Source organism: Oryx dammah, unplaced genomic scaffold (assembly GCF_014754425.2).
Source record: "Oryx dammah isolate SB20612 unplaced genomic scaffold, SCBI_Odam_1.1 HiC_scaffold_13, whole genome shotgun sequence".
In the NCBI taxonomy this organism is placed as follows: Eukaryota; Metazoa; Chordata; class Mammalia; order Artiodactyla; family Bovidae; genus Oryx; species Oryx dammah.
In genome coordinates this window covers 3,325,405-3,346,282 of record NW_024070197.1, presented here as the reverse complement: position 1 = coordinate 3,346,282, position 20,878 = coordinate 3,325,405, and the positions used below count along the sequence as shown (strand labels likewise).

At 63.3% G+C, this 20,878-nt stretch overlaps 4 protein-coding genes across 6 annotated transcripts; 3 read left to right on the top strand and 1 right to left on the bottom strand.

Moving 5' to 3' along the window:
- Window positions 1-101: 101 nt before the first annotated feature.
- Window positions 102-3,279, bottom strand: TMEM190 (transmembrane protein 190). 2 transcript variants are annotated; one of them, XM_040251939.1, is made up of 5 exons: window positions 3,071-3,279; window positions 1,601-1,636; window positions 1,253-1,378; window positions 1,091-1,175; window positions 102-1,001 (listed from the first exon to the last, which is right to left on the bottom strand). In XM_040251939.1, exons 1-5 carry the CDS (start codon window positions 3,081-3,083, stop codon window positions 764-766), a joined length of 498 nt encoding a protein of 165 aa, XP_040107873.1. In that variant the 5' UTR covers window positions 3,084-3,279; the 3' UTR covers window positions 102-763. The 2 variants fall into 2 exon arrangements, with proteins under 2 accessions (XP_040107873.1, XP_040107872.1); XM_040251938.1 differs by lacking the exon at window positions 3,071-3,279 and adding an exon at window positions 1,721-2,796.
- Window positions 3,280-6,184: 2,905 nt separating this feature from the next.
- Window positions 6,185-10,423, top strand: IL11 (interleukin 11). Its single transcript, XM_040251937.1, has 5 exons — window positions 6,185-6,339; window positions 7,482-7,654; window positions 7,822-7,908; window positions 8,015-8,176; window positions 9,137-10,423. The coding sequence occupies exons 1-5, from the start codon at window positions 6,333-6,335 to the stop codon at window positions 9,305-9,307; spliced, it is 600 nt and encodes a 199-aa protein (XP_040107871.1). The 5' UTR covers window positions 6,185-6,332; the 3' UTR covers window positions 9,308-10,423.
- An 822-nt stretch (window positions 10,424-11,245) lies between these two features.
- Window positions 11,246-17,342, top strand: FAM71E2 (family with sequence similarity 71 member E2). The gene is made up of 12 exons (XM_040253789.1): window positions 11,246-11,395; window positions 11,588-11,742; window positions 11,849-12,107; window positions 12,325-12,349; window positions 12,532-12,593; window positions 12,708-12,811; window positions 12,906-12,958; window positions 13,061-13,143; window positions 13,328-14,976; window positions 15,953-16,008; window positions 17,077-17,178; window positions 17,260-17,342. Exons 1-12 carry the CDS (start codon window positions 11,246-11,248, stop codon window positions 17,340-17,342), a joined length of 2,781 nt encoding a protein of 926 aa, XP_040109723.1.
- A 327-nt stretch (window positions 17,343-17,669) lies between these two features.
- Window positions 17,670-19,028, top strand: LOC120871917 (cytochrome c oxidase subunit 6B2). 2 transcript variants are annotated; one of them, XM_040251943.1, is made up of 4 exons: window positions 17,670-17,757; window positions 17,851-17,976; window positions 18,627-18,727; window positions 18,822-19,028. In XM_040251943.1, exons 2-4 carry the CDS (start codon window positions 17,865-17,867, stop codon window positions 18,873-18,875), a joined length of 267 nt encoding a protein of 88 aa, XP_040107877.1. In that variant the 5' UTR covers window positions 17,670-17,757; window positions 17,851-17,864; the 3' UTR covers window positions 18,876-19,028. The 2 variants fall into 2 exon arrangements, 1 of the variants encoding a protein (XP_040107877.1); XR_005723134.1 differs by lacking the exons at window positions 17,670-17,757; window positions 17,851-17,976 and adding an exon at window positions 18,098-18,231.
- The last annotated feature ends 1,850 nt before the right edge of the window (window positions 19,029-20,878 follow it).

The window sequence follows — 20,878 nt, the reverse complement described above, 5'->3', positions numbered from 1 at the left end:
GAGGCCGGAATCTCAAGCCCAGACCCAACCCCCCATCCAGACCTCCTGCAGCCCAGTGTCCTCGGTTAGTTTGGGGTGCCCGGAGAGGCAGAAGAGGGACAAAGACTGCAAGATATTTATTGGGGAAAACACAAAACACGTGTGGAGGGTAGGCTGGTGTGGGCTCTGTCTCCTGAGAAAGGAAGAGGGGAGGAAGGGGACCAGGCAAGATGAGTCTTCAACCGTAAGGAGCTTCCAGGAAGGTTTCCGTCCCAAGGCCGAGGGCTGAAGTTGTCCAGCGTTGGTGGGAAGCAGGGCAAGCAGCTGCTGACCCAAGGGCCGCAGGATCCCATGGGCTGGAGGGTAGGCAGCAGAGACTGTCAGACAGTGGCAGAAGGACAGATGAGGGGCTTGGCTGCCCATGAACCCGCCCCCCCCCAGCCCAGCTGGAGTCTCAGCTGAGGCCACTCCCACTCATCCCCACCCCCTCAGTCTAGACCCCCACTAATCACAGCCTGGGACCTACACTCAACTCAGGGTGCCCATTAGCCCAAGTACCTCTCAGCTCAGATCTTCCGCACTTACCCCAGGGCCTCTCCCATTCCAAACGCCTGTCCCCTCGCATCCCCCACGATCACAGCCCAGGCCCCCCCGTCAGCCCAAGACCCCCCCAAAACACACACACACATTCCCAGCACCGCGCCCTCTGCTTCATGCTTCTCAGAAAAGAGACTGAGCATCTCTGTGCTACGTCTGTATTGAGGGGCCCCTCCAGGGGGCGCCCCTAATCATCTTCGTCCCCCCCTTCCGTTTCTTCGCCCCCTTCCGTCCCCTCGCCCTCGGTGCCCCCAGAGGCATCCAGGGTCCCCTCCGTGGGCGCGGCGGGGTGGATGCTGCCAACAGAGGGCGTCTTCTTTTCGCTCGGAGTCCGGTCCTTGGACAACAAAGAGACCGTCCTGGACAGGTTGCACTTGCCCTTCAGGAACCAGGGCAGCCTCAGCATGTCGTGTCGCCTGGCCCACCTGGCAGGGAAGGGACACCGTCAGTCGCGCCGTACCCCTGTCCCCACGCCCGGGTTAGGGGCGCCCGCCCGCACCCGAGCCCCACTCGCCAGAACAGGCAGATGCTGGTGATGAGGAAGAGGAGGCCTCCGCACGTCCAGCCCAGCGCCCACATGTGCTTCCGCCGCATGTTCTCTGCACAGAGCGGGGACGGTGAGACCCAGGGCTCCCTGCCGCCAGCCCCCACCCCGGGGCCCCGGCTCCCCGCGCACCATCCGGACGCTGGTGGTAGCAGACACCGTCGCGGTAGCAGCATCGGAGACGCAGGCAGAGATTGGGGTTCTCAATTGCCGCCTGGCCCCCGCAACTCTCCCGGTCCCACACGTCTCCTTCACAACCTGGGGGTCCATCACGAGGGGCAGCGTCCTCACGGAGCCCACGACCGGGGCAGAGGCCGCCTGCCCAGATCCCACTCCAGCCCGGGCCCCCAGCCCCTGTTCTGTCAGAGCCAGAGTCCAGGCCCCAGACCCCAGCCCTCCTCCCTCAGACCCCCAGCCCCTCCTCCTCAGACCCAGGGTTCTCTGTCCCTGGAGGGACCCCGGGTGTCCTCCACTGCTCACTCCATGGATAGAAGAATCCCTGGATTCCATTCCCGTCTGTGAAAGAAAAAGTCCTGTGTGAGACTGGAGGCTGAGGAGGCCCCCGGCTGCGCCCTCCGACCCTCTCGCCAGTGCCCTCACCTGCTGAACCCTGCATGAGCAGGAGGAGACCCAAAGCTGGGATCCCAGAGCCCACCATCTTGCCTCCCCAGCCTCCTGGGGCCTCTGTGGGGAGAGACCGTGAAGGCCATCACCCCAGCAACCGGCTTGGCCCCGCCCACCTCCCTGCCTGACCCCTAAAGTTCTAAGTTCTGTTGCTAGGGAGCCCCCTCAGCAGTGGGGAAGCAAAAATGGGGGGTCACACTGGCTTGGTCACTCCTGGTTGCTAGGGAGTTGCTTCCTTAGCAACCAGGTGGAAGGGGCCTTGGGGGTGGGATGGGCCCCTGGTGTCAGAAGAGTCCCCTCAGCAACCCAGCTGCAAAGCAAGGGGGAGTCTAAATTATCTCCCCTTTGCCAACCAGGGGACCCCAAAAGTGGGCACCTCGAGACCTCTTGCCAAGGCCTCCCTCTGCTTAGTAAACTGATGCCTGAGGGGAAGGTCCACGGGGCCCAAAGTCTCCTCAGACCTGGTTGCCAGGGGGATGCCCTCCCTAGCAACCAGGGTGGGGGGCCTGAGGCCCAGAGGACCTCACTGAGCCCCATTGTTAGGGAGGCTCCCGAGCAACCAGACCTAGGAGGGTGATGAGGAAAATGGGAGTCAGGCCACATAGCTCCTGCTCAGGCGCCCCCTGGTCCCAAGGTCACCCAGGCCCCTAATGGGGAACGGGTAACCAACCAGAGGGCTGGGCCCCCAGGATCCAAGAGCTCTGAGGCCTGGCTGGTGGGGCAGGGGGTCATAGGAAAGGAGCCCCGTCTAGCTCGTCTCTCTCGGTTTCTCCACCCGCAAACGGGGAAACACACCCAACTGGGGTCCCCAGGCTTCTGGTCCGGTTCCCCAGTGGTGGGGGAGGAGGCCAACCTGGGGACTGGGTTGGGGACTGATCCTGAGTTCTCCCCCGAACCTGCACTCAGCTTCCAGCCAGTGAGGATGGGGCTCGTCGCCCCTGGAGTGGTCTGTCCTCGTGTCTGGACCTGGAGCCTGAATGGGGAGGGGCTGGGGTTCTGGACCTCTGTGTTCCTGAGGGAAGAGGGGCTGGGGGTCTGGATCCCTGGGTCTAAGGGAGGAGGAGCTGGGGTCTGGACCCCGGGTCTGAGGAGGAGGCATGGGGTCCTGGACCCCCAGGTCTGAGCGGGGAGGGGATGGGGGCTTGGACCCCTGGGTCTGAGGAGGAGGGGCCGGGGGTCCTGACTCAGGTCTGACAGAGGTGGCCCCGGGGGGTCCTGACTCAGTCTGAGGGTGCAGGGGGCAGGGCCGAGGTCTGAGGGCAGCTGACCAGGAGTCCAGAGCCCCCTCCCCAGAAGCCCTGTGAGGCTGCCTCCTGGCCTCCTCACCGCCTGTAAACATCCTGGTGGGTGCTGAGTGGGCCCGGGGTTGCCTTCGTCAGAGATGACACAGGTCAGAGGGGCTCGGCAGGGGGCCGGGGGTGGGGGTCAGAGGGGTTGCGGGGCTGAGGCCCGGCAGCTGCTGACCATTTCCTGTGTCAACATCATCTGGACCCACTTCCCAATTCCCGGGATTCCTCAGGGATCAAGGAGGGGGTGGGGGGCGGGGCCGCAGGCCCTGGACCGCGGCTTGGGGCTGGGGGGGCCCACCGTCACGGCCCTCACCGCTAATGACAGGTTTGGGCTGCCTCTGCGGCCCGCCTGCCCCGTCACCCCCCAGAGGCCAGACAGGACCCCCCAGGGACAGACAGACGGACACACACAGCCTCGGACCTGCTGACCTCACGCCGGCCAGCTCCACCTCAGCCGGGGGCCAGCCCATGAGCAAGGACCCCCTGGGGCCCGTCATCTCCCAGCGGCATCTCGCCACCCCCCCACCCCGTGTCTGTGACCACCCCTCAGCACCCGAATCCCCTCTGTCTCTCGCGGTCTTTGCCTCTAAGCCCCTGAGCTCCTCTCTCTGTGGGCCCCAACTTTTTGTTTGTTTGCGTCTCTTTCTCTCTGGTGCCTCAGTGTGGTGCCGTCTCCGTTCTTCACTGTCATCTCCTATCATTGTGATTCTCCACCACGTCTTTCCCTGGGGTCTGTCTCTGCCTCTCCGCAGAAGTGGCCCGAGTGTCCCCAGCTTCGGGGAAGACCCAGGAGTCCTGAGAACTCCCACCCTCCTGTCCTGAACCCACCAGCCCCCTGCAGCCCGCCCCCTACCCTGGGCGGGGAGATGATTCCCACACCCTCAGGTGGGGGCCGAGGAGGGGGCTGGGGCTGGGGCTGGCGCTGGGCGCGGGCCGCTGACCCATACCCAGACTCCGGACTGCACTCCTCAGATCGTGGCATGCCCACAAGTTATCTCCGTCTTTCTTTCGGGAAACGAGGGTTTCACGCCTGAACGACACCTGGGTCTGCAGGAGGAGGGAGCTGGGAGCTGGGCTCCTGGACGTGAAGGAGGAGGTGGAGGCTGGGGGTCTGGATCCCCGAGAGAGAGGGAGGAGGCTGAGGGGGCATTCTTGTGATCCTCGGCTGAAGCAGCGGGTGGGGGCTGGCACCTCCCCTGTCCTGCCCCCTGACAGTGGAGGGGCTGCCCTCCGACAGGCTGGCCCCAGGCCCAGGCCCCCACGCCCGCTCGGGCCAGGCTGTCCCCCAGGCTGGTGGCCTGAGTCACCTTGGCTGGCCCCGCCAGTCTGGGGGGGGGCTACGTCAGCTCTCCCCTCACTGACGCAGCCTCGGGCCCCCCACGCTGACTCAGCCGGAAACAGGCCCCCTGAGGGGCGGAGACCCAGTGGTCAGAGGCCTGGGTCCCAGCGCTTGCGGGGGCTGGGGAGGGCCCCTGGGGGGCCCTGGCAGGGGTGGCCAGGCAGACTGAGAGAGGCAGAGCGAGCTCTCACCTGAGGCGATGAGGTCATGTCCCACCGTGGGGGGCTGTGACCTCACCTCCCCGGGGGCCTCAGCAGTCGCCCCCTAAGTGGTGGGGGATGGGAGGGGGGCCTCCAGCCGCCATCCATCCCAAGGGTCCCCCTGGCAGCCGCTCAGCACAGTCTGGGGGCAGCGTGGGGGGGTGCTCTGCAGGAACCTTCGAAAGTCCTGGGCACCTTTTGACTTCTCACGTTCCTCCGTCCTCCTTTGCTACCTTTATTCTGGGGGGTGCTCCTGGGGGCTTGGGCTCCCGTCTGGGTCCCTCACTCCGTCCTGCCATGAACCCCGGGGGCCACCTCTGCTCCGCACCCCTGGTGCTCCCCGGTATGCGTGCGACTGTGTTGGCACCACTGTCCCCTGGAATCCGTGTCCCCCTCCGGCTCCAGCCCCTGTCTGCTCCTCCGCCTCTCTGCCTGTGTTCTTCCTGCCCCTGCCCACCGCCAGCTCTCTCCCTGTCTCCCATCTCCATCTCCCTAGGGGCCACATCTTTGCATCTGTCTCCCTGGATATGTTAATAAAACATCAGTGGTGAGAATGGCAATGGTTCACATCGACTGAGAGTTGACTGTGACTTTACAGGAGTGAACTCACTGTCTCCCTGCGCAGGCGTTTGGGGAGGGTGCCTGGGGTGTCCCCATTTCACAGACAGAGCAACTGAGGCACAGCGAGGTGAAGCCACATGTCCGAGGTCCCACACCTGCTGGGTGTCTCTCGCCCTGGTCCCTGTCTGTGCCTCTGGTCCTCTCTCTCCACGTTCCAGCATGTCTCTGGGAGAATGCCCCCCTCCCCGTCGGTCCCCACGGCTGACCCCTTGCCACAGATGCCTCTCTCGGGACCTCGGCCCCTGGGGGTGGCTGCATCTCTGTCACCCTGCCTGTGTCTCTGTTTGCTGCTGCCCTGCCTCGACTTTCTCGGACACACCTGTCTCTGTCTCTTTTCCTTTTTGGGGGGTCTCTCCAAATCTCTCCTGCTGTCTTTGTGTTGCTTCCTGGACCTCGCCGCCTCTCTCCGCTGGTTTTCTCTGGCTGTCTCTGTCTCTCTGGTGAGATCTCTGTGTCTCTCTCTGCATCTCAGACGCTCCATCGCTGTCTTGCGGCCCATCTCTCTGTGTGTCTGCACCTCCTTAATTGGGTCTGGGTCTCTGCAGCCCCCTCTCTCTCTGTTCCTAAAAGCGTCTGTGCGCTCGCACCTCCAGCCCCCATCTTCAGCTCCCCGGCTCCCCATCTCTCTGCCAGCCCCAGCCCACCCACCCCCCCCCCCACGCCCTGCAGCCAGGCCCCGTTCTCAGCAGCGTGTGTCTGCCCCGGCGGCCGGCCGAGGAGGTGGAGGGAGGGGACGCCAATGACCTCACCAGCCCCTCTCCGACCACCCCCCCCTTTCCCTTTTCAACTTTTCCAACTTTTCCTTCCGTGCCCTCCTCCGAGAGCGGCGGCGGCGTGAGCCCTGCGAGGCAGCCGGCTCCGTCTGAATGGAAAAGGCAGGCAGGGAGGGTGAGTCAGGATGTGTCAGGCTGCCCTCCCCTGCCGCCTGCCCCCCGCCCGCCCGCCTCGGCCCCCTATATAACCCCCCAGGCGTGCACACTCCCTCACTGCCGCGGCCCTCTCTGCTCACACGCACATGCCTCCCCTCCCCAGGCCGAGGCCCAGCTGACCCCCAGGGCTCCCACGGCAGCGGACAGGGAAGGGTTAAAGGCCCCCAGCCCCCTGCCCCCTGCCCTGGGGAATCCCTGCCCTGTGGGGACATGAACAGTAAGTTGGTTCAAGTTCCTGGAGCGGGGAGTTGGAGGGGGGGTGGACGGGGAGGGAGGGACCGTCGCTGGAAGGGTGGGGAGCAGACAGAGCGTCGGAGGAGCGCGAGGAGCGATGGGGAGGCGGAGACGCAGCGAGGAGGACCTTCGGGGCGCGCAGGGGGCCTAGGCAAGGAACGGGCAGCGGGAGGGGTGCAAGGCCGGGTCAGGGACGCGGAGACCCCGACGGGGCAGCGCCAGGCGAAGAGACAGAGATGGGAGGCCCACGGACAGGCAGACAAACGCCAGGGGCTGAGCCCGAAGGGCCCGGGACCCCCGGGGCGTCAGGGGGCCCCAGACACCCGGGGACCCCAACCGACAGGCTCCAGGAGAGAAACTGAGGCAGAGGGCCCCAGGAGGTCAGAACGGACCCCCCACCTCCCACCGCGCCCAGCCAAGGGGAGGAGAGAGCAAGACGCAGGGGCGCAGACAGAAACAGCAGAGCCAGACGAACGCGGACAGACCGACGGACCGCGGGCGGGGCGGGCCCGGGGGGCGGGTCGGGGGCGTGCCGCTGGAGCGGGGCGGGCCGGGGGGCGCTGATTGGCCGGCAGGCGGGGTGGGCGGGGCGGGGGGGGATGGGCGGCGGCGGCCCGGGGCCCCAGCGCACCTAGCTGCCGGCGCCCTCTCCGCCCGCCGCGTGCGCGCTCGGCGCGCCCGCCTCCCCGCCGCCCAGGTGCGCGGCGGGGCATAGCCGACTCTACGGCCCGCTGGGGCCGGCCTCCGCGGGAGCTCCTCCGGCGGCTCCGTGTCCCCCGGGTCTCTTTCCCCAGCTCTCGGTCCGGCTCGGGCTCCCGAGCCCCGGGAGGGGGGCAGGTCCTGGCCTGTGCGTCTCCCCCGACCGTGCCCCGCCCCGGGGCCCGGATTCCGGCGTCCGGGGGCGGACGGGAGACGCCCGGCCCGTCTACCCGCCCCGGGGCCGCGTCTGCTCCGACGGGCGGGGCAGCCCGAGCCAGGGAGGGAGAGGGAAACCCGCCCAGGTCCTGCGCCGAGCCCTGGGCGCTCCGCCCGGGTTCCCAGGACCCGCACCCCAGCCCCTCCCCCCTCAGACCCCCGGTCGGGGCTGAGCCGCTGCCCTCTCCCGCCACCTTTCCACCTCCCCAGGTGTTTGCTGCCTGGTCCTGGCCGCCCTGAGCCTGTGGCCCGACAGAGCTGCTGCCCCGGGGCCGCCGCCCGCCCCGCCGCGGGCCTCCCCGGACCCTCGCGCTGAGTTGGACAGCGCTGTCCTCCTGACCCGCTCCCTCCTGGCGGACACTCGGCAGCTGGCCGCACAGCTGGTAGGACAGCCTGCAGGGGACGGGCAGGGGCCAGGACCGAGACCAGAGGGCTTCTGGGCTACCAGGGTGGCCGAGTCGGGGGAAAGAGGGTCAGGAGCGTGTGGTGGGGGAGGAAGGACCCCCTGGAGCTGGTCTGGGTCCCTCTCACGGTCTCTTTTCCCCCCAAGAGAGACAAATTCCCAGCTGACGGAGACCACAGCCTGGATTCACTCCCCACCTTGGCCATGAGTGCGGGGGCGCTGGGAGCGCTGCAGGTAAGGGCGGGGGTGGGCCAATGAAGCGGGTGCAGGGGGTTGGGGGCTGGTGTGGGCGCTTGCCAGGCGCTCCTTGACGCCCCCACTACCCCCGCCGGGCCCCCAGCTCCCGGGAGTATTGACACGGCTGCGGGCAGACCTGTTCTCCTACCTGAGGCATGTGCAGTGGCTGCGACGTTCAGGAGGCCCTTCCCTGAGGACCCTGGAGCCCGAGCTGGGCACCCTGCAGGCCCGGCTGGACCGGCTGCTGCGCCGGCTGCAGCTCCTGGTACGATGACCTGGCCCTGAGCCCCTGGACTCCAGGCCCACTCTGAGACCCTCTCCCCGTGTCCCTGAGCCCCTGGACTCCGAAGTCCTGCCTGGAAACTCTAAACTCTCACCTGGAGACTCGGACCCCATGATCTTGTTACTCCAAGTCTCCCACCCTGAAGTCCTAAGATTTAGAGTCCAAACCCTCATCCCAAGACCTGGAGACCTTGGCCCCAAGACAGGAAGATTCCAGACCCCAAGCCCAGGAAATTCTGAACCTCCAGACCCTGAGACCGCCCCCCCGCCCCCACATACACACCCTGGCCCTGAGATCCTGACACCTTAAGACCTCAGACCCTATAAGGATGAGCTCTGACTCAAAACCAGCCTGGAGACCCTCGCTCTGCAAGGATCTAGATCCTGACCCCAAGAACCCCAATGAGTCTCCAATGAGAAGACCCCAGACCTTGAGCCCTGAGTCCCCAAGAGCTCAGACCTAGGTTGTGACCCCTTAAGACCCCAAGACCCTGACTTTCTAAACCCCAGACCCAAGACCCTGAAGTGGTAAGACTTCGGTCCTCAGTTCCTGGACATAAGCCCAAAGGCCCGGGAACTCAGACTCTGATTCTCAGCTCTGAGACCCCAGACTGGAGGCCCCAGCCCTCACCCATGAGTATCTGAGCCTGATCCCAGAGATCCCACATCTAAGACCTTAGCCCTAGGATCCCAGCCCTGACCTTACAGACCCACCCCAGCCCCCTGAACTTGACTCTGGAACCCCATCCTCAAATTTCTGAACTCAGCATCCTGCAGGACTCTTCCCCGACACCCCAGCTTCCAGCCCCGAGACGCTGTAGAAATAGGCCCCTGGTCCTCCTCCAAACCTGGTTCAGCACAGGCCTCAAACAACACCCCCCCCTTACTCGGACACCCTACTGCACCCCAGGCCTGACTCTAACCCTCTGTCCTCTCTTGACAGATGTCCCGCCTGGCCCTGCCCCAGGCACCCCCAGACCCTCCGGCACCCCCCCTTGCGCCCCCGGCCTCAGCCTGGGGGGGCATCCGGGCAGCCCACGCCATCCTGGGGGGGCTGCAGCTGACGCTTGACTGGGCCGTGCGGGGCCTGCTGCTGCTGAAAACTCGGCTGTGACCCTCCGCCCAGAGCCACCGGTGCCGTTCAAAGCCAGATCTTATTTATTTATTTATTTCGGGGTGGAGTTTGGCGGTCAGAGGATCCCCCCCTCCCCCAATTCCATTCTCTCCTAGTTAGAGACGATCCCTCCAGGATCCGTCCCGGAGACCTGGGCAGAGGGGCATCTGTGCCTTATTTATACTTATTTATTTAACAGGGGTGGTGGGAGGCAGGTGCACTCCAGGGTCCCTGAGGAGGAAGGAACTTGGCTCCCAGATTCGTGGGTCTCTAAGAAGTCTGGCCACAGGGTCTCCCTGACCCCCACCCCTCTGGGCCTGGGCAGGAGCATATTATTATTTATTAAACTATTAACTTTTTATGTTTGGGTGGGCAGGGAGGGGGAAAGGAGGCCTGGGTTTTTGTACAAAAATGTGAGAAACCTTTGTGAGATGGAGAAGGGGGAATTAAATTCATCATACATATCCACTTAGAGGTGATTTCTCTGGGGGCTGGGGCTTGATGCTGGGGTCCCTGGTGGGGGGAACCATCTACTCTCTGGGTCACCCTCAGAGACCATGAGTTCTTAGTGCTGCTGAGCCTCACCTGGTGGCCAGCACTTCACAGGCACTCAATAAATATTTAATGGAAGATTCCAGAAGTTTACTAGTACAGGGCAAAGTTGCAAGTTCAAGGCTGTCCTTTATGGCAGTGTTTACAACAGCAAATTGAAAACAGCCTAGATGCCCAACAGTAGGGGATGGTTATATAAATTATTGTGCCTGTCTATGTGACAGAACATGCTAGCCTCGAAGAGAGATGTTAACAGAGCCTGCCTTTGGCATAGGAGGAGCGGGCTACAAGCCACTGTGTGATTCCCATTGTGTGTATGTTTACGCACACACAGAGATAGATAGAGATAGAGATATGGATTATTTTAAAACCGTAGAAGGAAATAAGCCAAAATGTTGGCAATGGCCAGCTCAGGTAGAAGGTGGGGGTGGAGTTGCTGGTGACTTTCATTATTTGTGCTTCTCTGTATTTTCCAGAACTTTTACAATGACCACATATTTTGCATGACACATTAAAAAAAGAAAATAAACACTATATTTAGAATGACAGAGTAGCAGTACCCACCTTCCCTAAAAGACCTCAGAAAGGGACAAGAATGACCACTCATTGCAGGCCTGCTGTGGGCCAGGCCCTAAGTGTGGGCTTTCCTTTACAAGATTCCCTGCACTCCCCGGGACCCACCCCCCTCATTTTACAGAGGAGGGAACAGGCTCCTGGGGAATCCTGTCGTTTAAGGCCACACAGCTAGGGAGAGTCAGTTTGACTCTGCCCAGTCTGGCTCAATCCGAACCTGATGTCCGAACGCACAGCACTGGGCCAGTACAAGTTCATTGTAACAACATAGGGCAACCACTACCACAGACACAAGTTAGGTACAGGGAAACTGAGGCCCCTGGCAGCATGGAGAAGGGTCATTGGCAAGTGGGGACTGTAACTGAAGCCTCCCCCTCTTTAAGAGTCAGAAACCCTTGGATTTAATTATCCATTTATAGCCTCCCAGAGGGACCCCCCCCCCCAGGGCCCTGGGTTGTCTAGTTTGGGTCTGCAGGGGGTATTCTGATTCACCCACCCCAGCCTTTGGGACTCCGGGGCAGGGTCCCAGGAGGAGGAAAAGGGAGCCCACTGTCCCTAAGGAGTTCCCGGGAAGCACCGTACCTGTGGTCCATGAGGTCACAAAGCCCGTCCGAGGAAGGCTCCTCCCCCAGGCCGGCGCGGAGCACCCCTGCAGGGCCATGCCCGAGCCCTGGGGAAGCTCCACCCGCTGGAGCCGCTGAAGTCCGAGGGGCTGGGCCCAGCGGGCTGGGGCCGGGGCCGGGGCGGCCAGGCGCCGGGGTGCCGGATCCCTGCCTCCGCGCCCCCGGGTGACCCGTCCTTTCTGCAGCCGCCATGAAGCGGCTCCGGAACAGGAGGCGTCCGGAGCCACGCCGGGGCCCCCCGCAGTGGGTCCCCACTCTGGGCGAGCTGCAGAAGACCCTCCAGCAGGGGGAGCACTTGCCCCTCCGCCCGCTGCCCATGTTCGAGAGTAACTTCATCCAGGTCCCCGGCTCTCTGCGCCCCGCGGGCAGGCGGAAGAGGGGCAAGAGGGGCGGGAGACCCCCGGTCCGGGCTGGCGGGTTCGGCGGGCAAGAGGCAGCTGGGAGACGTGATGGGGGTGGGAGGCTCGCTGTGGGGGAGCCAGAGGAGCGTAGAGACCCGAGTGGTCCCAGCCCCGCTCCCTGGACCCCCCAGGTGACCAATCGAGGGGCCCCGGTGTACGTGCACCACAGGACCAACCGAGTGACGATGGGCGTGGCCGCCTCCCTGCCAGGCTTGGTGCTGCCGGACATGCTGCTGATGGCCCAGCCCCCCGAGGACAGGGAGTGCTCCAACCTCGTCCTCACCAGGTGCCTCCACCCGCGCCCGCGTGCCCCGCGCCGGGGGGCGCGCTCTATTGCCGCCGGCCCCCGAGCGCCCGGCGCGCGCGCTACCGCCGCCGTGTCCCCCTCCCAGGATGATCCCGCTGGACCTGGCCCACCTCTATGTCCACGACCTGTCTGCCTGGCGCCTGAAGCTGCGCCTGGTCACAGGCCGCTACTACTACCTGGAGCTGGACGCCCCGGACAGCGAGGTCGGCTTCCTGTTCGACCGCTGGATACGCCTGATCAGCCAGCTCCAGCAGCCCGCCACTTCCTGGGCCCCTAGGACCCTGCACACGCCCCCCACGGGCCTCTCCCACCTAGGGCCTCCTGCCTCCACCTGGCGCCTCCAGGTGCGGCCCTGACCCCCACAGACCCCTGGGGCAGCTTTGGTTCTAAATTCCAGAGGGAGTCAGGACCAAAAGCCATGAAAGCATAGGAGCCCTGGCTGGGGGTCTGGACCCCCGGGTCTGAGGGGGGAGGAGCTGGGGGTCTGGACTGGGGAGGTAGTAGAGATATGGACACCAGGAGGAGACCCCCTTCCTGACTGCCCCCCCTCCCCTTCCACAGGTCCCATCCCACCACAGACATTCAGGTGAGCTGGCTGGGGTGTCCACTAGGCCCATCCCCCAGTCTCAGCTCCTCTGCCGCGCGTGGACGGAGCCCCAGCAGTCCCTCTCTTCCCTGTCCCCTGGCTGAGCCCCCAGGTGAGTCTCCTCGGGGCCTCTGCCCACCACCCCTGGGTCCTTGACCTGACGGGTCCCTGTCTCTTTCCAGTCACGACTGCCGAGCCCACCTTTCCTTACAAGATTCTGACAGCTCAGAGACAGAAGGCCAAGGTGAGTGGGCCGCTGGGCCTGGGGAGGCAGGGGGTCAGGGAGAGCAGGGTGGGGCATGAGGGGTTGAGGGGCTGCACCTCCTGACCACCCCCTCCACTACATACACACCGCCAGACCCTCAGGCGCAAATTCAAGTCTCAGGCCGTGGGTGACTCTCTGCCTCTCGTGTGGTCCCAGCTGGAGCATGCGGACGCCAGGAAGAAATCCACGGAAAAGAAGTAGGCGCGGGGCCTCGCCGCCCAGCAGGGCCAGGGGGCCGGGGGTGGGTCTCGGTGCAGAAGCTGCCAGATTCACACCGAATTTCCCCTGCAGGCCCCAACCCGATCTCCCCTCTGGCAGACCGAAGACTGAAATCCAAGTTTCTGGTGAGCACACACCCTCCTCCATGAATGGACCCCCAAAATTCTGACCTTTCTGCGGAGGGCTTAGACTGTTTTCTCCCTGCATCCCCTCCCCCCACCCCCCAGAGAAGCCCAGCATCACCATTCGGACCATCTTCAGCATCATTTCCAACACAACAGACCACATGGAGTCTTCTCCCAAGGCAGTTGTATATCCAGGGCTGGGGCAACGCTTGAGACAGCGCAGGAGGGGCTGGGGGCCTGGACCCCCGGGTCTGAGGGCGGAGGGGCCGGGGGCCTGGACCCCCGGGTCTGAGGGCGGAGGGGCCTCGGCCGGCGTCTGGGTGTCTCCAGCAGCCTGACCACCACTCCCCTTGCGTCCCCCACCCACAGGGTTGCTCTGACTCTGAAGGTGGAACGTGCCTGGCAGGCTTACTGGAGACCCCTTTACACTGTATCGCGGAGCACAGCCCTGAAACGCCCCTTCTGGGCACATGTGACGACCTGGATATGTGTGCGTGGCAGCAGCACGTGGACAACCTGATGGACCCTGAGACCAGCACCATGTCCAGCTGCTCCATCTGCCCGGCCGCCTACACTCCCAACTTCCCCAGTTTCAAAGAGAAGGCCAGGCCTCTGCGACCTACCTGGAAGCCCCTAGCTGTGCCCACTGCCCCTCATAAGGCTCCGTTCATCCTTGACCAGTCCAAGAGGGTCTCAGCCATGCCTGCTCCACTGCAGATGTCCACTGCACACGGCCCCTCCCAGAAGGCCACAGCTTATACTCCTGCTCCCAAAAAGGCCCCATTTCAGAAGCCCCCTCATGTACCAACCATTCCCCAAAAGGCCTCAGCTGTGCCTGGCCCATCTCAGAAACCCCGTCATGCACCAGCCATCCCCCAGAAGTCCCCAGTCATGGTTGCGCCATCTCAGAGGGCCCCAGGAACACTTGGTGTTTCCCCAAAGGCTGTTTCCCACCCTGCTCCCAACAGGAAATCTGTGTTCCTACCTGCTCCTTCCCAGAAGGGTCTGATCTTACCCACCCAACACCGCTTGACACTGGGCCCTGACAGCATCAGTGTGGTGCCCTCCAGAAGCCACGGAGGCGATATGCTTGAGAAGAGGAAGCCTGAAGAGAAGCCAGAGCCAGTGAAGTTAATGGGCACCAAGGAGAAGAACGTGGTAGACATGAGAACTCAGAAAACGACCGTGGAGGTGCCTTTCACCACCACTGAGAAGAAGTCAGAGGAAGTCCTGATCCGCAGCGCCCAGGAGATCGCCGTGAACGGCTTGAAGGGCAAGGGCAAGCTGGAGGACAGGGTCCACACGATGAAGGAGGAGATTGCTCTGGACATGCCAGGCTTCAAATCCAAGGAGGTGGGGCAGCAGCAGAAGTGGGTCAAGACCAAGAAATGGGCCATCCAAGAAGCCCCCCAGGAGCAGACCAGGCCCTTCTCCGTGGAAGGGCTCACCCTTGCCAAGCTGATGATCATTGCCGGCTCCAAGGACCCCACCTTGAGGTCAGGTCTGGTCGACCTGCCCTCCTGGCTCTCAACTTCGCAGGGGTGTGACTTGTCCACGATGGGCAGAGTACTCCTCAGCCCCACCCATTTGTCCATGCTGGAGGAGACACTGGTGGGGGTCAGGGAGCAGCCGCAGTTGGGGGTCAGGGTGAAAGAGATGCCCCAGGACTCAAAGGGACCTTCCAACGTGTCCTCTCACCCCAGGCGTGCAGCCAGCAGCCCCAAGATGAATGTTGCCTCTCAGACTCCCATCCCTCTGCCCTCCACGAGATGGGAGGACATACCCGAGTCGCCCACCTCACTGACTCCCATCTCAAAGATGGAGGCCAGGGTCTCCCAGCAACCCAGGAGAGTGTCTCAAGAGCCTGAGAGGGGGCCAGACCAGGGCCCTGTGGCCACAGTGGGGTCAAACCTGGAGATCCTCCTGCCCACCCTCTTGGAAATCGAGAGTATGGAGGACGAGGCCTCCAAGATGGAGAAGATAAAGGACGAGCTGGGCGCCTTTGCTCCTTCGCCCAGGTATTTGGCAGTGGTCATGATCCTCTCTACCTGGTGTCCACAAGGAGGCAGGGGGCTCACTCCCTCTTTCCTAACTTCCCTCTGGGCTCTCAGCATAGAGTGAGCGTCGACCAGGCACCAGGCATCATTCTATGCACTAGGGACGTAGCACTGAGCAATTCGGGGAGGAGGTTGCTCCTGGCATCTTTGGGGTGGAGCCCAGGGATACCCCTCAACATCCCACAGTGTAAGGGATGGTGCCCCACAAGATCGCAGTAGTGCTGAGGTTGGCAACTCTAACAACAGAATCTATATCAACTGTATTGTACGGTAGAAGGCGGGAGGGCTCTGGGCACATCGCAGGGTAGGGAGAGTTAGGTGTGGGGGTAGGCAGGTTCTGGTACCGGGTTGAGTTGGTCCAGGAGGGCCTCAGTGATCTGGTGTCATCTGTGTGAAGATCTCAAGGAGGGAGGTGAGGAAGCTGTGCGGACATCTGGGGAAATCCATTCCCTTCAGAAAGAACAGCCGCGGTAAAGTCCCTGAGGCAGGAGAGCACGTGATGTGCTGGGCTGACACGGAGCTCTGGGACGGCCCGGAGTGGGAATCGCGGTTACGCAGGGCCTTGCAGACCACCTCAAGTGGTGTGGGTTCGCTGCTGAGTGGCCCTGGAGGGTTTTGAGCAGGATGGCTGGAACTTACATATATTAGAAAGGATGCTCTCTGGCTGAAGGGTGGAGAGGTGGAGGGGGATGGGTGGACACCGGGAGAGGAGTGGGCCAGGCTGTTGCCATGGTGACCGAGGCAGAGGTGATGGTGGCTTGGACCAGAGGGGCGGGGACAGGAGTATAGAGGAGTGGGGCTCTGCAGATGCTCTGATGGTTGAGCCCATGGGCCAGCTCATGGGCTGTGCATGTTTGATACGGCACCAAGGGTGACCTTGAGGTTTGGGATCTGGGACACCCAGAAGGTGTGGCAGCGGAGGCTGTGGGTGCGGCAGGTGTCAGGGAGAAGACTGGGAATTCCGTCCTGGACATCTCACCTTTGAGATGTCAGGTGAGGATGTGGGGTAAACTGCTGGACACAAGTCTAGAATGATGTGGAGACTCACCCACACATGGACAGCTTCTGCAAGCCATGAGCCTGGGAGGTCACCAGGGAGCGAGGGCAGGCGGAGACAGGGTCCACAGTGTTTAGGGAAAGGGGAAACACGGTCAGAGAGGGTGAGCATGGAAAAGCGTCCTGAACCCACCAAGTAGAGAAAATGACCAGGAACATCATGGGAGTAGCCGTGTCGAATGCTGCAAGCAGGTGAAAGAAGACGGGCGGGGGGAGACAGAACCTCTGGATTTAACAGCAAGGAGGGGAAGAGGGAGGACCTGAATGGGGCAGGCTCAGGCGAGCACAGGGCAGGATCAGAGAGCTGCAACTCTTGAAAACGTGGCTGAGTGAAAGGAGCCAGACACACAAGGCCACGTCGTGTACGATGTGGTTTGCATGAAACGTCCAGATGAGGCAAATCCCAAGAGACAGGAAACAGATTGGTGGCTGCCTGCCGGGAGCTGCAAGGGGTGGGAGGGGTGGGGAGCAACTGCCTCAAGGATGCAAGGTTTCCTTCTGGGGTGATGAAAACGTCCTGGAAACTACGTGGTTGCACAACATTATGAGTGCAATTTAATGCCACTGAGTTGCACACTTTCAAATCATTACAATGGTAATTTTTGCAGGGTGTGTATTTCCCCAGTCGTTACACACACACACATACACACACACGTAAAGGGGAATAGGAGAGGAAGGGTTCACCAGCTCTTACCAAGAAATTCACTGGAAGGGAAGGAGGAACCTGAAGAGGAAGCTGGTTTGGGATGTGGGACATGAGAGGACTTCTTGAGAGAAAGGAGATGTTTGTTAGCGCATTTGGATGGTGGGGTGAAGGATCCAGAGTCAGGCTTGATATAGAGGAGGCAGGAGGGAGGGAAACCTAGGAGGGACCTTGGAGGAAACATGGGTTCCAGGTCAGGCTTACCAGGCCCTGGAGCAGGAACGCCCCCCATCGGCACTCACTACTCTCTCCCCGCGGGTCCCCCAAGCCCTCTCTAGCTTTCTTTCTCTCTCTCTCTCCAGCAGGCCGCACTCGCAGCAGTCTCAATAGTGGGATGCGAGGGACTCAACTTCAGTCGCCAGTGTCCAGAGGAGCCTACCGGGGCCAGGTAGCCCCCGAGCCCTGTAGGTCCGCCTGACGCCTGACACCTGGCCCTGGCGTCCAGGAGCCCGGCCCTTACCCTGGCTCTTTCCTCTTCCTCACAGGCCCCCAGGTGCTGTGCACCTCTACTGTAAGAAGCAGGGTGCTGAAAAGGCCGGGCGGGGGCGGGGTGCTTCTTGTCGGGTAGAGACCAGAGCTATCTATACGTTTATATAGGGGACGGGACGGGGCGGGGGGGCGGGAGCCGAGGCCCGGGAGAGCCCGCGTGGTGCCCCAGCTTCGCAGAGATTAAAAGCCAGAGTCTGAGACTCGGCCTGAGTGAGTAGCGCCTGCTGCCTGTGTGCTCGCGTCGGCCCCGAGAGGGGGCGGCGGGCGGCGGAGGCGGGGGTCGTCCGCACCGACCCCAGCCCGGCGTCCCGCAACGTTTCCTGCAGCGCAGCGGCTCCCATTGGCTGGGGCTCCGGGGGGCCCAGCCAATCGGGCCCGAGGGGTAGTGCTTTCTGGGCTGGGACCCCCGAGACTCCGCGGCAAGGGCCACCCCCGACGGAACCACAGGCACAGCTGACCCAGCGACCCGCCAACGTCTGCTGAGCGCCGGACAGGTGGGGACGGGGGCTGGGCTTCGGGGCGAGCGTCAGGAGCCGGGTGGAGCGAGGGGCGCTGGTCGGCCCCACGGAACCCACTCCTCCCCACAGCGCCGCCTTCGCCGATGCTGGGTGCTGAGTGCCCAAAGCCCTGCAAGGGGAAATGGCCAACGCCGCCTTTCGACCCGCGCTTCCCCAACCAGAACCAGACCCGCAACTGCTACCAGAACTTCCTGGGTAAGACCTCTCGGGCCAGGTCAGGGGCGGCGGGTGAGAGAAGGTGCGAGGCGGGCAGGGGCGCGCCCCGCACGAGGACGCGGAGACCGTTGGGGTGGAGAGGGAGCCGGCGACGGCCGGAGGGGCGGGGCCTCTTTAAAGGGGGGCGTGGCGTTATTTAAAGGGGGCGATCGTTCCTTGGAGGGCGGGGCGATGGAGGAGCGGGGCCTCCAGGTTGGGCTGGGACTGAATCTCGGAGGGGGCGGGGCCTACCAGGTAGGGGCGGGGCCTCATTAAAGAGGGCGGGATCGTTCCGTGGAAGGCGGGGGTCGAGGGAAAAGCGGAGCCTTGCCTGGAAGAGGAAGGTCCGAGTCGTGAAGGGGTCGGGGTTATGGGAGGTGGGCGGGGCCTTGGAGGGCGGAGCGGAGCCCTCCAGGTTGGGCTGGGATTGAATCTCGGAAGGGGCGGGGCCTATCCTGGAGGCGTGTGACAGAGTCCTGGAGGGAGGGAAGAGAGGATAGGCGGGGCCTTGCGGGAAGGAGGCGGGGCTGGCCCTCCCGGGGGCGTGGCTACGAGGGGCGAGCGAGGAGAGTGCCGGCCCGACGGGGGGCGGGGCCTCCCGTGGGGGCGGGACTACCTACCTGCTCGCCCCGCCCCGCCCCTTTCGGCAGACTACCATCGCTGCATCAAGACCATGAACCGCCGCGGGAAGAGCATACAGCCCTGCGAGTACTACTTCCGCGTGTACCACTCGCTGTGTCCCATCAGCTGGGTGAGCGGACAGAGGGCCGCACGGACGGGCCGGGCGAGGGTGGATGGGTCGGCTGAGTTAGGACGGCGCCCACTCCCCTCTTCCCCACCCCCAGGTGCAGCGCTGGAAAGAGCAGATCAAGGACGGGACTTTCGCTGGGAAAATCTAACGGTCTGAACTCGGCTTCTCCTCCGAAGAATCAGCCCCAGTGACATTCCCCGCCCCATCCTCTCATCTCCCGGAAAATGGGCCCCACCGCCCCAAACCTCACCCCGCTCCGCCCCGTCTTTAAGCCTCAAATAAAGCGGTGTTACTGTTGGTATTTCTCTTTAATGTCTTGTCGGTAAGGTGAGGGAGCATCGAGAGGCCCTTCCTGTACCCTGCCGCCGACACTACTGGTTCCAGTCGTGGGAGGGGTGAGGGAGCTCCTCCTGTCCCCTCCCCAGCTTCCCCCCACCCCACCCCCGCTCCAGCAGGGTCTGCCTTGGCTCTCTGAGTCCCAGCACTCGTCCGCTAGGATTGCTCCAGAGTCGTCCTGCCTCTCAGTCCCCCACTTGTCACTCAAGTCCCTCAGGGTCCTCTTCCCTTCCTGGGCCACCAGTCCCACCCCCTCCATCCCATCTCAGGTACAGAGGAGCAATGATTATACCATCCAGCACTGACCCGTCTCTCCCTCCCTGCTCCAGACCATTCCTGGCTCTACACCTTTCCCTCACCCCCATCTTCTTTGACTCCCCTCCCCTCCCGGTAAATCCCGGAACCCATCACTTGAGCCTCTCCCAACAGGGTGCCCCGCCTCGTCCCCTCGGTCTTTTCAGCACCTGTCCATGGCCAGGAGCAGCCCTCTCTGCTCAAACACGTCACTTCAGTTTCTCCTGCCAACCCCTCCCTGTGAGCGCCTCCAAGACACCCGGAGCTCCAGGCTGAATTATTCTTTGCCTCTGCCCCACTCCGTCTCTGAGCCTGCCCTCAGCCAAGCTCAGGCACAACAATGCGGAGGTTCATCCTGATTCCAGATGCCTCTCAAAATGTCACCTCTCCGGCCACCTCCACCACCACCACCATTGCCCTGAGCCAGGCTGAGTGACCCTTGACAGAACCTGGAGCCTGGGGCTTCTAGCCCGCTCCTGCCCTAGATGGACATGGGAGTGGGGGTGGGGTGGATTTGACTGTTTATTCTTGAAGCTGTCAGCCTCTTGGGGCAGCCCGGACCCCCAGACTCTGCCTGCAGTGATCTCATAGGCCCCCCATTCAACCCCAGGGTTCAAAGGTGGCTATTACTAATCATGTGATGACTTCCTGGCCCCCCCCCAACCCCGGGCAAGCCTCCTGACCTGCATTACCTCAGTTTCTCCAGCTGTGCAGAGAGATGGTGCAAACCCCATTATCAGGAGAGGTGGGACGACGGGAGGGGCTGAGCCAGTTGGGGGGAAAACACTCCCCCCCACCCCTCTACATTGCCCTCATCTCCCCCCTCCCCAGGGCACACCCCAGTGTGCCATTTCCCACGATGGCTCCACCGAAACCTTGGCCTCAGGCTCCCGCTCTCAGACCACAACCTGCAAGGCACCCGGGCAAATGAGGGCACAGGGTGTGGACTCAGACAGACAGACAGGCTGGAAGCTATGGCAGGGGGCGGGGGAGGGGGGTGTGTGAGGCGTTCTCGCGACCTCCGCTGACCTGCAGACCTCTGGCCTGCACAGAGGTGGCGCTGCCGCGGGGAAGAAAGCAAGCTGCAGTGCCACGCGGGCAAGCTCTGAGTCACAGCACGGACCGGAGGCCGTCTGAACACTCGCTGAGGTCACCCAGGTAGTGCCGAGCACCACCCGACACCTGTGCGGCCGCGACCGCGGCCAGCCTCCCAACCTCCCCAGGCGCCAGTTCTGCCGCAGCCCCTTCCCTTTCCCCCTTCTTCCCCTCTGGGGCCAGGATCCTGGCCCCATCCCTGCACCACCTCTGGGACTTCTGACTCGCCCAGCCTCCTTGCTGGCCACCTCTGTCCCTTGGATGCCTGAGCCCAGGGCAGGGCCAGACCCACCTCACCTCCAGCCAGCGGACCAACGCTCTCAGGCCCCAAACTCTGGCTGTGAACACCTCCTCCACCACGCCGGGCCAGCTTTGCCTGGCTACATCCTGAAACCCCCAGGTCAGCCTCCCAGGACAAAGGAAATG